Source organism: Microplitis demolitor, chromosome 1, assembly GCF_026212275.2.
Source record: "Microplitis demolitor isolate Queensland-Clemson2020A chromosome 1, iyMicDemo2.1a, whole genome shotgun sequence".
NCBI lineage: Eukaryota > Metazoa > Arthropoda > Insecta > Hymenoptera > Braconidae > Microplitis > Microplitis demolitor.
In genome coordinates, this window is record NC_068545.1 from 13,140,656 (window position 1) to 13,153,699 (window position 13,044).

The window sequence follows — 13,044 nt, forward strand, 5'->3', positions numbered from 1 at the left end:
TGATGACATTATTCTTATAGTCGAAAGCTCAAATAGCTTGTGAATACGCACTTAATTTACAGTTGAAGTGTAAATCTTTATGTGAACACATCTCAAGTTTTTATATAAAATAATTATTCCTGATCCACCAGTTTTCGTGATTTAAAACAGTGTTAAATAAAACAATTTAAAAATGTCCCAACGAGGTTTGGTTAAAGCTCTCCACAATTTAGTTAATACAGTGGCACAATCATTTAATGATTTACAATCAGAGGTGGTGGATAAAGAGCAATGTCAGAGGTGCTACAATGTTTGTAATGATACAATAGACTATTTTAATACAATTTTGGCAGATCCTAATACCACCGTTCAAGTTCGACGATGTGTACAAGCAAACATAGCAGTTCTTTGTTGGTACAGTAATCAGTTTCTGCAACTTAGTGGACAGGTAGCAGGTGGTGATTTAAGTGTGAATAATCAATCTATTAAGTGGCAAGATCTCGAAAACGCATTTTCCAACAACATTAAGACAGGATCGATAATCAACCGCTCTCACACTGACTTGAGAGATTTTTTGAATGTCTCTAGAGACATTGTCCTGGATAAAATCCAAGAAATGCTGGAAAACGTTGCAGGTGTTAAAGTAAACGTTGAACTATTTTGCAAATTCAGGAAAAATACATCAGTTGAAGAAGAAGTTAAATCATTCAACACCAAGAGTCGGACTATTTTACCTGCAACATCTTTAGCTGAGTGGTATACAGACTTTGTATACGAAAAAATGTTAAACAAGGTGGAAGAATTTAATCAAAAAGATTCAGGGTGGAGTTTGACGGAAATTACCAATCTGGTGGTAACAATGTCAAAATACACACCTCTGCAAGGAGGAACTTCAACTTTTGTGAGGCTTCCTCGAGATATCTAGATGGAACGAGCTGTTCTCAACATAGAAAATTTCGATGAGTACTGTTTTCTATGGAGCGTCGTAGCTGCGATTCATCTTCCTAACACTGGACATCCTGAAAGAACATCGGCGTATCCTCATTATAGTGCTGTCCTAGAATATACAGGTATTAAATTTCCTATGACACTTAAGCAAATCCCACAGTTTGAAAGATTAAATGATTTAACAATAAATGTATATAGTATTGGATCTCAATTTACAAAGAAAAAATCTGAAAAAAGTATTATAATTCCATTATATTTAAGTAAATATTGTAAACTCAATAGAAAAACAGTCCATCTTTTAATGTTACAAGCTAATGTTAATTTAAATATGACAAGTAATGAGTATAAAAATTATGAGCCTATATATCATTTTGCTCTAATTAAAGATCTTTCACGATTAGTTAAAAGTCAGATATTAGCTTCGAAAAGCAAATTATTTTTTTGTGATCGATGCTTAAATCATTTTAAACTGGAAAAATCGTTTGAAGATCATAAAAAAGACTGTTTCGCATTAAATAAAGTTCACATGACGTTTCCGACTGAAGAAAATAAAATTTTAAAGTTTAAAAATTACCAGTATAAAGATATCGTACCATTTGTTGTCTATGCAGACCTAGAATGTACACTTGAACCTCAAAAAAATGATAATTCTGACAAACATATACCACATAGTATCGCATTTTATCGTTTTTGTAGTTATAATAACAATTTATTTAAATTTGAACTGAATCGATCACAAACCTGCATCGAGTGGTTTGTAAAAAAATTAGAATGTTTAGCATTAGAAGTCGAATCATACTTAAAAAAATCCTGTTGCTATGAAACCTCTGTCGAGACAACAAAAAGAGAGTCATGAGCAAGCAACTGTTTGTCATATTTGTGAAAGGTCTATAACTTCTGCTACAGATAAATACTACGATCACTGTCATTTTACTGGTAACTATCGCGGTCCAGCTCACTTATCTTGTAATATAAATTATAGAAAATCTCACACTATACCAATAGTATTTCATAATTTATCTGGTTACGATTCCCATTTTATAATAAAATCTTTATCAACCGTTTTCGAGGGTAAAATTACATTATTACCAATTAATAAAGAACGTTATATATCTTTCGCGAAGTATGTCGAAAACACATCAGTTTGCTTACGTTTTATAGATTCATTCAGGTTTATGGCTTCTAGTCTTGACAAATTAGCATCTAATCTGAATGATTGTGATAAACAAATTACTCAACAACATTACAATGATCCGGAAAAATTTAAATTAGTAACTCGAAAGGGTGTATTCCCATACGAGTACATAACTGATATTGACAAACTTAATGACAAACAGCTGCCTGATCAGGACTCATTTTATTCTAAATTATCGAACGATGGTGTATCTGATAATGATTATTCTCTTGCTCAATTAGTGTGGAATAAATTTGATATTAAAACATTAGGGGAATATTCAGATTTATATTTAAAAACAGATGTACTTCTTTTAGCTGACATATTTCAAAATTTCAGACATAATTGTATGGCTACTTATAGCTTAGATCCTTTACATTACTATACAGCGCCGGGACTTGCCTTCGATGCGATGTTAAAATATACAAATGTTGAACTCGAGTTATTTACCGATCCTGAAATGATGCTATTTATTGAAAAAGGTATCAGAGGTGGTGTATCTCAGTGTACAAATAGGTATGCAGTGGCCAATAATCGTTACATAGGATCCAGCTTTGATCCTAATAAAGCTGAATCCTATTTAATGTATTATGATGTGAATAATTTGTATGGTGCTGCTATGAGTATGCCGCTACCAAAAGGTTCATTTGAATGGGTTTACCCGCCTGACGATCTATCTTTTGACGTCGATAACGTAGATCAATTTTTAAACGACATCGATAGCATTGGCTATGTATTAGAAGTTGATCTACATTATCCTCAGGAATTTCATGATCTACATAAAGATTTACCACTATGTCCTGAACATTTTTCACCACCGGGTAGCAAGTATACTAAATTATCGACAACTTTATATGATAAAAAAAATTATGTTATACATTATAAGAATTTACGACAATGTTTAGATTTAGGATTAAAATTAACAAAAATTCACAGAGTTTTAAAATTCGAACAGTCACTCTGGCTCAAGTCATATATCGATAAAAATACAGATTGTAGAAAAGCTGCTAAAAATGAGTTTGAAAAAGACTTTTATAAACTTATGAATAATGCTGTATTTGGTAAGACTATGGAAAATGTTAGAAAATACAAAGAGATTCATATAGTGACAAGATGGGCCGGTAGATATGGCGCTGCTGACTATATTTGTAAGCCTAATTTCCATAGTCTTACTGTTTTTGACGAGAATATGATAATTATTGAATTGAAGGCGGCAAAAGTACGCTTTGACAAACCAATCTATGTTGGTTTTTGTATATTAGATTTATCAAAAACTTACATATATGACTTCCATTATAATTATGTGAAACAAAATTTTGCAAACAATGAATCGAAATTAATGTACACTGACACTGATAGTCTTATTTACCATTTTATTGTACCAGACATCTATGAGATCATCAAACGTGATATTGCCAAGTTTGACACCTCTGATTATCCACCTGATAATGTTTACAATATACCACTAGTTAATAAAAAAGTTTTAGGTCTGATGAAAGATGAGAATAATGGTAAAATTATGACTGAATTCACTGGACTTAGAGCAAAGTTGTATGCTTTTAAAATTTATAATGAAGATCAGGTAAAAAAGCGAGCTAAAGGTGTTAAACGTCCGACTTTGCGAACTATCACTTTTGAAGATTTCAAACGATGTTTAGAAGATCATGTAAATTTAAGTAAGAAACAATATGTAATTAAAAGTAACAAACATAGTGTTAGTACAATAGTTCAAAATAAGATAGCTTTGAGTTGGGAAGATGACAAACGTCAGCTTCTGTTAAACAGTACTGATACCGTACCATGGGGTTACAAAGTATCAAGAGATGATATTATGACTATACCGAGACCAAATAAAAGACGAAAAATGTAAAAAATATTTATAGCTTTTAGGCTAGTAAAAAATAAAAACTTATATATACATGATTAAAAAATTATTTTGTTTTATTTTAAAAATATAATACATTTTTTACAGATCAGATTTATTTATCCAGCTATTGTGAGAGTTATCAAAGCCGAGCCACTTTACATATAATTTATTTCCACGTGTTTTTATAACTTTTTCTACTAGGTAAACATCCGGATATTTAACTTTGCTGAGTTCTTCATCGTAGAATCCACCTTCTATAGGCTGATCCTGATAGTCTACAAGTCTGTAGGTCGTAGGTACCGTATTTTGTACAGATTTTATAGTGAAAATCTCTGTTGTCCAGTTAGCTGTGTAACCTTTCTCAAACACATGTTTGTGTTTGCTAATTCGAACTTTATCTCCAACTTTGAACTTGGATTTTCGTACTCGCTGCTGCTGCCTTTGAAGAGGTTTGTATATATTTTTAAACAGTTCTTTTTCATTAGTAACAGTTACATCAACAGGCTTCATTTTAATTGTCCGATGTTTAGTATTATTATAAGTATTTAAAAATTCTTCTAGCATGTTGATCCATCTATAATTACCACGAGCAGAGAATTGACGCCACATATTAGTTTTAAGTGTTCGGTTAAAACGCTCACATATGGATGCTTTCAGGTTACTGAACGTAGAGTACATATTAATTTTATACTGCTTCATAAGATTTTTGAACTCTTTATTGTAAAATTCTTTGCCTTGATCGACATGAAGATTTTTTGGAACACGTCCTTGTTGGAATATAGATTTCATTGCATTCGTAACATCACTAGCACTTTTATTTTTTATTGGTACAGCCCAAGCGTACTTGGAAAATATATCTATCACCGTCAGCAAGTATTTATTTCCTTTATTTGATGTAGCGTATGGGATCATTTCAACTAAATCTGCCTGCCAGGTTTCATCGAGTCCACGGATGTCAACATGTCGTCGCAGGTAATTTCTACGAGCTTGTTTATGAAGCTCATAAGCTATTACTGACTTCTTGTCCTCCATCGTTAAAAATTTTAGCTTCCAATTTCTTTATACGCCGGGTATTGTCATCAAGTGATTCTTTTCTTGTTTTTTTTAACCTTAATTTTAGGTCTTGAACCTCTTTTTTTAATGAAACGACTGTAGAGTCTAGTGTTACCACTTCAGTATGCAAAAGTGAAATGATCTCGGACAGATCATCTTTCATACTATCATACATTAAAGTCAATTTTTTATGGACAAGATCACGCGTAAATTTCAATGTTGCTGCATCATTATCGTCTGAAGGATCACCAACACGACACAATTTTTTACTCTCTAAATCATAATCTCCACCAGGAGTTAACTTAAAACCAACTCCAGGTGGTCCAGGTAGTCCACTAATAACTGCAGCTGTCGTTAACGAGCGTCCAAATATGTCGATACTCATTTTTTTTGCTCTTTACACTTTTATGAACAGTAAAAGACTGGCGAACACAGTTCAAAAATACTATTAATATATAATTCCAGCCTCCCGTAACTCTTCGATTATCGATATAATTTCATTTGTATGACTTGTATTACCGGCAGCTTGAGATGCCATGAGTAAACGTAGACGATCAACCAGTTCGTTTGGATCATCCCAATAAACGTAATCCATATGTGTTTTCTTCTTTTTTACAATCTTATATTTAGGCAACCCTTTTCCCTTAGGTGCTTTTGTATTTTTTGTAAGAAAATCAGCAATATAATTATTAAACTTTATTGTTGAGTCTTCATAAATACTACCATCTGATTTGTAATTTTTTCTATAAGCGTTTGTATTTTTAATAATCTCAAGGTATTTATTTTTATCATCTTGTGTAACACTTGCATCATGGGGTGATTTTTTGAACAACAATTCCAATAAACCAGGAGTTATTGGGTATTCTTGATCTTTAACATGAAATATATTTTCTTCAAAATTTATTTCTGAATCACCAATGTAAAAATCATTGTACCGCCGACGGACGCCATATCTCAAATCTATTTCTTTACTTTTTCTATACACTTTGGCTAAATAGGATTTCACTAAACTGCTCGGTTTAGCGGGAGTACTTGAAGCAGAGGGATTTATTTGGCTCTCATTAAGAGTTCTACTACTCCCATCGTCATCAGAAATAAAACTATCATAATGACTTGTATCATCAAATTCTGTTTTGTTGTTGAGTGTTGACTTGTCCTTTTGTGTAACCTCTTCTTCTTTAATTTCATTCTTGACTTCTTGCTTAATTTTTTGTTTCGACGATCCAACTAGATTCTGCAACGGTGTAACTATGGGTTTGAACATTTCACCCATAGCTTTTTCAGCGCTATCTTTTCCTAACTTCAGCATTTTATGCTTTCGTCTGATTGCGTCACTTGCTTCAGATATCTGACGCAGCACATCTTTTTGTTTTGAAATCTCTTCAGGCTTCATGTTGATGTATTAGAGTTCACTAGATATATGATTCATATTAATAGTTACACTTTAATTTATACTAATAAAGCAGTCAAATCCTTTTCTGTATCGTCCATTGTTGAGCTCACTATCTTTATTAATTACCACAAAACCATATTTACCATTATTCCAACATGCAGAGCATAGTTTTTTGAATGAATTGTATGACATGTCAGTATTTACATGATCGTCATATACATGTTTTAAATTCATTTCATCTTGACGGAACAGAACTAAAAAATTTACATTATCACGTATTAAATGCTTAGGAATCCGGGTATATGTTTGACACAAATAAAAACTGTCTACGTCTTTGTGTCGCCCCATACAAAAGTAAGCTCTAATGTGATCCTGTTTTTCACAAGCGACATCGTCAAATATCATCAGTGAATTGGGTTTTGCATCCTCAGGTTTAATCACGTCCTCGTGCTCATTGAATGGAAAAAATCCTACACCCTCTATGGGCTTCAGCAACGCTTCTAAGAACTTGTATTTCGGCTGATTGAGAGATTTTGAGTATAGGTAAATGTTGTTGAATCTCAGACCATTGGGATGTATAATAAGTGATAACAAGGCATTTGTTTTACCACAATTTGATGGGCCACAAAACACTGCCCGCACACTGTTTGGTAGTAGAGCACCATGTCTTTTGATCCTTTTTACTCCTGCACCTTGAACTATTTGATCGAAATTGATCACAGGTAATTTAGCGTGGTGTTTTTTGAACTCCATGTTTACGGTGCACTGTTAGAGTGACAACTCTTTTCTATGACTATAAGTATGATCATTTATAATGGTTTATTATCAGTCATTATGTCACTGTGATGGAGTGCGGACGTATAAGTGGGAAAGGTATTGTCAACAGTATCATTAACAAGCTACCTTTTGAACTTCATATACCTGGCTATCAGTATTGTGGCCCAGGAACAAAGTTAGAAAAGAGACTGGCTTGTGGTGATCCTGGCATCAATCCTTTGGATGCAGCGTGTAAGAATCACGACATTGCTTACTCGAAAAATCGGGAAAATTTGGCAGCACGTCACGAGGCTGATAAAATATTAGCTGACAAAGCGTGGGAACGTTTTCAAGCGAAAGACGCTTCTATTGGAGAAAAAGCTGCTGCTTGGAGTATAAACAAAATCATGAAGGTAAAAAAACGCTTCGGAATGGGAATGAAGAAGAAAAAGAGCATGGGTGGTAAGAAGAAGAAGAGAATGAGTGGTAAGAAGAAAAGAATGGTGGGTAAGAAAAAGAAAAAAGAGTGGTAAGAAGAAAAGTACCAGCAGACGACCCAAGGTGGCGTTGAGAAAAATTGTAACGGCTGCTAAGCAAGCCATGCAAGCAGTGGTGATCCAATTAAATCAGCACTCAAAGGGGCTCGACAAGAGGTAAAAAAATCTGGTGGGAAGAAAAATGTTCGACAGCCACGTGTTCTACCAGTTCCATCTAAAATCGGTGGTGTACTTCCATTCTTGATACCCCTATTTGCAGGTCTTTCAGCAACTGGACTCTCGCTGGTGGTGCTGCGGCGGTTGCGAAGGCTGTCAACGATGCTAGTTCAGCCAAAAGACAGTTAGAGGAGAGCAAGAGACATAATTCAAAAATGGAAGAGATAGCTGTAGGTAAAGGCTTATACTTAAAGCCATATAGACGTGGTATGGGGCTATATTTGTGGCCATATCCACCAGTTCGTAGAGGATGTAAGTCAAAAAACAAGTAGAGCTACCACATCGAGCACTTACAAACATAGACTTGATGAAATACGCTAAGGCTTTGAGGATACCCAATTTCCGCGGTGTTTTCATGAGAAACGATTTGCCAAAAACTGGACCTAAAGAATTCGAATCGGCTATTGTCAATCTTGATGACAGATTTGGACCTGGTACTCATTGGGTTGCGTACAAAAAAAGTCGTGATAATGTAATTTATTTCGATAGTTTTGGTGATTTACAACCACCGGAAGACCTTATAAAATATCTCGATGTTGGTAGCGTGAAATATAATCATAAAAGATATCAAGACTTTGACACAATTATATGTGGGCATTTGTGTCTAAAATTTCTTTCCGGACAACTTTAAATTAACATGACTAGTTACTCAGGACATTAGTCATGGCTGAGTCTTTCACGTTAACGCTGACAGGATCATCCTCTGTGTTAGAGGCGAATTATTTCCCACCAATCGAGTTGTCAGAGGAAAAAAATTATGTCTTGGGTCTTGTAGAATTGCTGACATTTAATTCGATACCCAATATAGACATTGGCTCTAATAAGTTCTATGTAACTTATCCTCTGGACAATGAATAACAAGAAGATATGAATGAAATTGAGGATAACAACGTTGGAAATATCGATAAACCTGGTGGCAAGAGAAAAAAACGAGATGCGACTATAGTGACGAGAAATGATAATGTTTCATTGGCTCCGAAGATTGATGTGCAACCCGTAAAAGAGATTCCCAAAAGAATCGTTCCTGTTAAAGAAAAAGTAATTAAAATACCAACCGGTAGTTATGAAATTAGAGATATTGAGAAATACATACAAAAGTCATTACCGAGACTGAGCATCAGTATAAGAGCAAATAATAATGAACTAAGAAGTGAAATTAAATGTGATCAGGTTATAAATTTTATACCTAACGATTCTATTGGTCGACTGTTAGGTTTCAAGAATCGTCGGCTTCAACCAAACAAAACTCACTCATCGGAATTACCTGTGGCTATACTAAAACTAAATGCTTTAAGGGTTGAGTGTAATATTACCACAGGTGCTTACATAAATGAACACAAAGTTCACACAATTCATGAGTTTTTTCCGAGCGTACCACCAGGATATAAGATCGTTGAGTTGCCATCACACGTCATTTACCTTCCAATCACCGCAGATGCTATATATAATATAAGACTACGTATAGTGGATCAGGATGGAAAATTAGTAAATTTTAGGGGTGAAACTATAACCATAAGATTACATGTGAAAACAATATAAAAATGGGTATTGTATATGATACAAAGAGTGGCGCAGGCTATAAAAAAGATATCAACATGGACAAGCACAATCAGTCGAAGAAGACCTCACAAGGCGTTAACACATCAGAACAAGCTGTTCCTGAAAAGTCTCGGACTACGTTTACGTGGAAGATAAATAAAATAAAATTCAATTTCTGCTGCATAATCCCGTGTCGAAAGACTTAGGTGGTGAGCTGTTGAGTATAATGTCCAATAACGAAGCTTCAAAGAACTTAAGAAAGTATTTAGAGAACCAACAAAGTAAATACGGCACAGATTTTAAAAATAGCAAAGATAAATATTCGGCACCAAGCATAAAAGGTAGTACAGCGTACGGCGGTTACGAGAAAGGCAACAAATACGGTGCAGTAGGTGACAGAGGATATAAAAAATAATGGCTAATATATTAGATATTCAACGACCAATTATATTCGATGAGTCAATCGCTCACTATGAACTGCATGCTCATCAACCGTATGCATCGTCGACTTTGAACAAGAATGATGAAGTTCGTATCACAATCCAAAATCAAAATTTGTGCATACTTCCTAGCAAAAGTGCACTCCATATTCTTGGGAAGTTTACCAAGAGTGATAACAGTGCTGTCGCTGCCACAACCAACTTGGTTAATATGGGGATTGGCCACATGATTAAAGAATTCCGCTTACTTATGAATGGTGTTGAAGTTGATCGAAGTAGTAACGTTGGTATAACAAGCCTGATGAAAGGTTATGTATCATTCAGTCCAAATCAGTTGAGTGCTTTGGAGAATGCTGGCTGGGTAATGGAAGATGATGTTAAATTAACAAACGCTGCAGGAAGCTTTGATTTATTGATTCCACTAAATATTTTAAGTGGTTTTGCTGAAGATTATCTGAAAGTCCTTATGAATGTTCAGCTAGAGATAGTTCTTACGATTTCAAACAGTGACATTAATGCTTACGTACAACAAGCAGCGGGAGCTGAGGAAGTAAAGTTAACTTTGCAAAAAATCGAGTGGATTGTACCGTACGTCACCCTATCAGACAAGGAAAAAATTCAAGCATTAAATTATATTACAAGTGATCCGGCTATCTCAATTAGTTTTCGAACCTGGGAATTGTATGAGTATCCGCTGTTACCGGCAACATCAAAACATATTTGGGCTGTCAAAACATCAACACAACTGGAGAAGCCACGTTACGTCATCCTCGGATTTCAAACAGCAAGAAAAAACGACGCAAGGAAGAATGCGAGTCGATTTGATCATTGTACGCTCCGTAACGTAAAGTTATTCCTGAACTCACAGAGTTATCCGTACGGAGATCTGAATTTGGACATAAACGACAATCAGTATGCTTTATTGTACAGTATGTACACTGATTTCCAATCTACATACTATAATTAAGAGGCTGAGCCACTGTTAACAAAGCAGAAATTTTTGCAAGAAGCTCCGCTCTGTGTTATAGACTGTTCTAAGCAGAATGAGGCAATTAAATCTGGACCAGTAGACATTCGATTGGAGTTTGAATCCACAAATCAATTTCCACAAAACACAACAGCTTATTGTTTAATAATCCACGATCGTATCGTTGAGTATAACCCTATCAGCAGCACTGTACGAAAATTGACTTGAAACATGGTTGTGCAATTTGATCTGACACCAACTGTACATTATATGTATACATGGAGTTATGCATACAAAACTGCTAGACAAGGTGAATGGGAGCAAATGGCTCGAGATCGAGAAAGGTTTAAACTTAGGATAGAGAGATCAAGATATATTATAGAACCTGTATTGATTAAAAAAATAAACTTAATAAATAAATAAACATTTTTTATCGATAAATCAATTCGTTTTATTTATAATCTTGACTTGATACATTCCAATAACATAATTTTAATTAAATTGTATATATATTTTTAACTTGTTTTATGAACTATTATTTTTATAGGATAACTATTATTTATGCACTTTGGGCAATCTTTTCGGTATGGATAAAGCCATATTCCACAGATATCCCAATCGCCACCAGTAGCTGGGTAGTGGTCCATACAAAATGAGTAATCTCTTATTTTATCATTATTCTGTAATTCCACCGGAAGTGTATCGTAGACATGACGTATTTGGGTCCTCGCAAAACGTAGAAGAAAGTGATAATCAAGGCAAGCGATATCACGTTTATGCATTTTTTTCAAATCAGACAGTTGATAATATATTTGCGCAGATTTTTCGTATGATGGATTGTCACCCCAGAATTCCAGAAACCAACGCTTTAATTGTTGAATATTTTGAAAAGCACATGCATGTGTTCTTCGACGATGATATAGCCTCAGCGGACATTTTTCCTTATTATAGCGATCCACATTTTCAAATGAATAATGTCTCATTAGTTGGATGTCGATAATTTGTGCGGAGTAATCGGTCATGATCGTCAACCATTTGTCTTTTTGCTTTCCATCAACATAAATATAACTTGCTTTGCTCACTATATCTTTAATAACTTCTTGAAGTTTGTCGTATGGTGTTTCACCTGAGTCCCACCGGATACCATGGCCACACCCACTCTCATCTAAAGTTTCTTGCATAATTGCTCCATCATACTCCAATGGTGGTTGAAAGATAAAATGTTTACACTTATATTTTGAGGAATTTTCATATATGTCAACCACACACAATTCTTTCACTACTAGGGTGTCATCGGGCATAACAAACCCTGCGAAATCTATGATGAATTCCATTGTCTTTTATTTCTTGTTGATACGTTCTTCTAGTTTTTCGATACTTTCAATCACTTGATGCAGTTTTTTTACAGAGTCTTTGAATGCACAACAGTATGGACACACGTTTTTATCACGTCTAGTTTGAATGATATTCAAATTAGTTTGTAAAAGATGAATATCACGTACAAACCTTTTAATGTAATCTTGAATAGGTTCTTCAAAGTAACGTGTTAATAAATCGGCTTCAAATACAGCGTTTGGCGGATGGTTTATTAGAAAGTCTAATTCTTCTTCACTTAGTTGATCCATTTGAGGTGTCTACACTTTATATTTTGATGAGTTAGCTTTGAACATTAAAAGAGTTATAACGTATGTGATTCTGTGACAGGCTTGTTCGTAGTCTTTACGATCTTTAAAAGATAGTAATAAGTTCTTCCAATATAAGATTTGTAAGTCGATTTCTTTTTCTTTAGTAAGTAATTTATGGATGTAATTGTCTTCTTCTTCGCTCACTTCCTCGAACTCGATTTGTGCTGAATGTTCACAACGTTCAGTGCATACATGGGATCTGTAAAGATGTGGTTCAGGTATATAGTTGCAAATGAGAAAGATGTACGCTAGTTTAATTGAGAAGATATGTTTTTTTATAATACCTTAGATTTTGACGATCCATTTGATGATTACTTTTTTTATAGGTTTTAAATAGCACAGCAATTGTTTCTACTTAAAAATACTTGAGCAGACTGATGCATATGGCTGCAGGAGTCGCCCACTCAACTCTTTATTCCCCCACTTTGTTACAGCAAAAACAAGTTTGAGCTTGTTGTATGACGTAAGAAATGATGTAATCAGGGTAAAAAGACGCAATTGCGCAGGTCCATATTCCCCCCACTTGGACT

The 13,044-nt window shown here is 34.5% G+C and overlaps 2 protein-coding genes across 2 annotated transcripts; both read left to right on the plus strand.

Annotated features, from left to right (window-relative positions):
• The first annotated feature begins 904 nt into the window (after nt 1-904).
• Nucleotides 905-3,971, plus strand: LOC128668223 (uncharacterized). Its single transcript, XM_053740622.1, has 3 exons — nt 905-1,049; nt 2,089-2,929; nt 3,038-3,971. The coding sequence occupies exons 1-3, from the start codon at nt 905-907 to the stop codon at nt 3,969-3,971; spliced, it is 1,920 nt and encodes a 639-aa protein (XP_053596597.1).
• Nucleotides 3,972-9,836: 5,865 nt separating this feature from the next.
• On the plus strand, nt 9,837-10,829 carry LOC128668226 (uncharacterized). The gene has a single exon (XM_053740624.1). It carries the CDS (start codon nt 9,837-9,839, stop codon nt 10,827-10,829), a length of 993 nt encoding a protein of 330 aa, XP_053596599.1.
• Nucleotides 10,830-13,044: the final 2,215 nt, after the last annotated feature.

Coding starts and splice junctions, on each gene's coding strand:
- LOC128668223 (XM_053740622.1), top strand. CDS start 905: ATGGAACGAGCTGTTCTCAACATAGAAAATTTCGATGAGTACTGTTTT. Junction 1,050..2,088: donor TGCTGTCCTAGAATATACAG/GTATTAAATTTC, acceptor TACGTTTTATAG/ATTCATTCAGGTTTATGGCT. Junction 2,930..3,037: donor TTTTCACCACCGGGTAGCAA/GTATACTAAATT, acceptor AAAAATTCACAG/AGTTTTAAAATTCGAACAGT.
- LOC128668226 (XM_053740624.1), top strand. CDS start 9,837: ATGGCTAATATATTAGATATTCAACGACCAATTATATTCGATGAGTCA.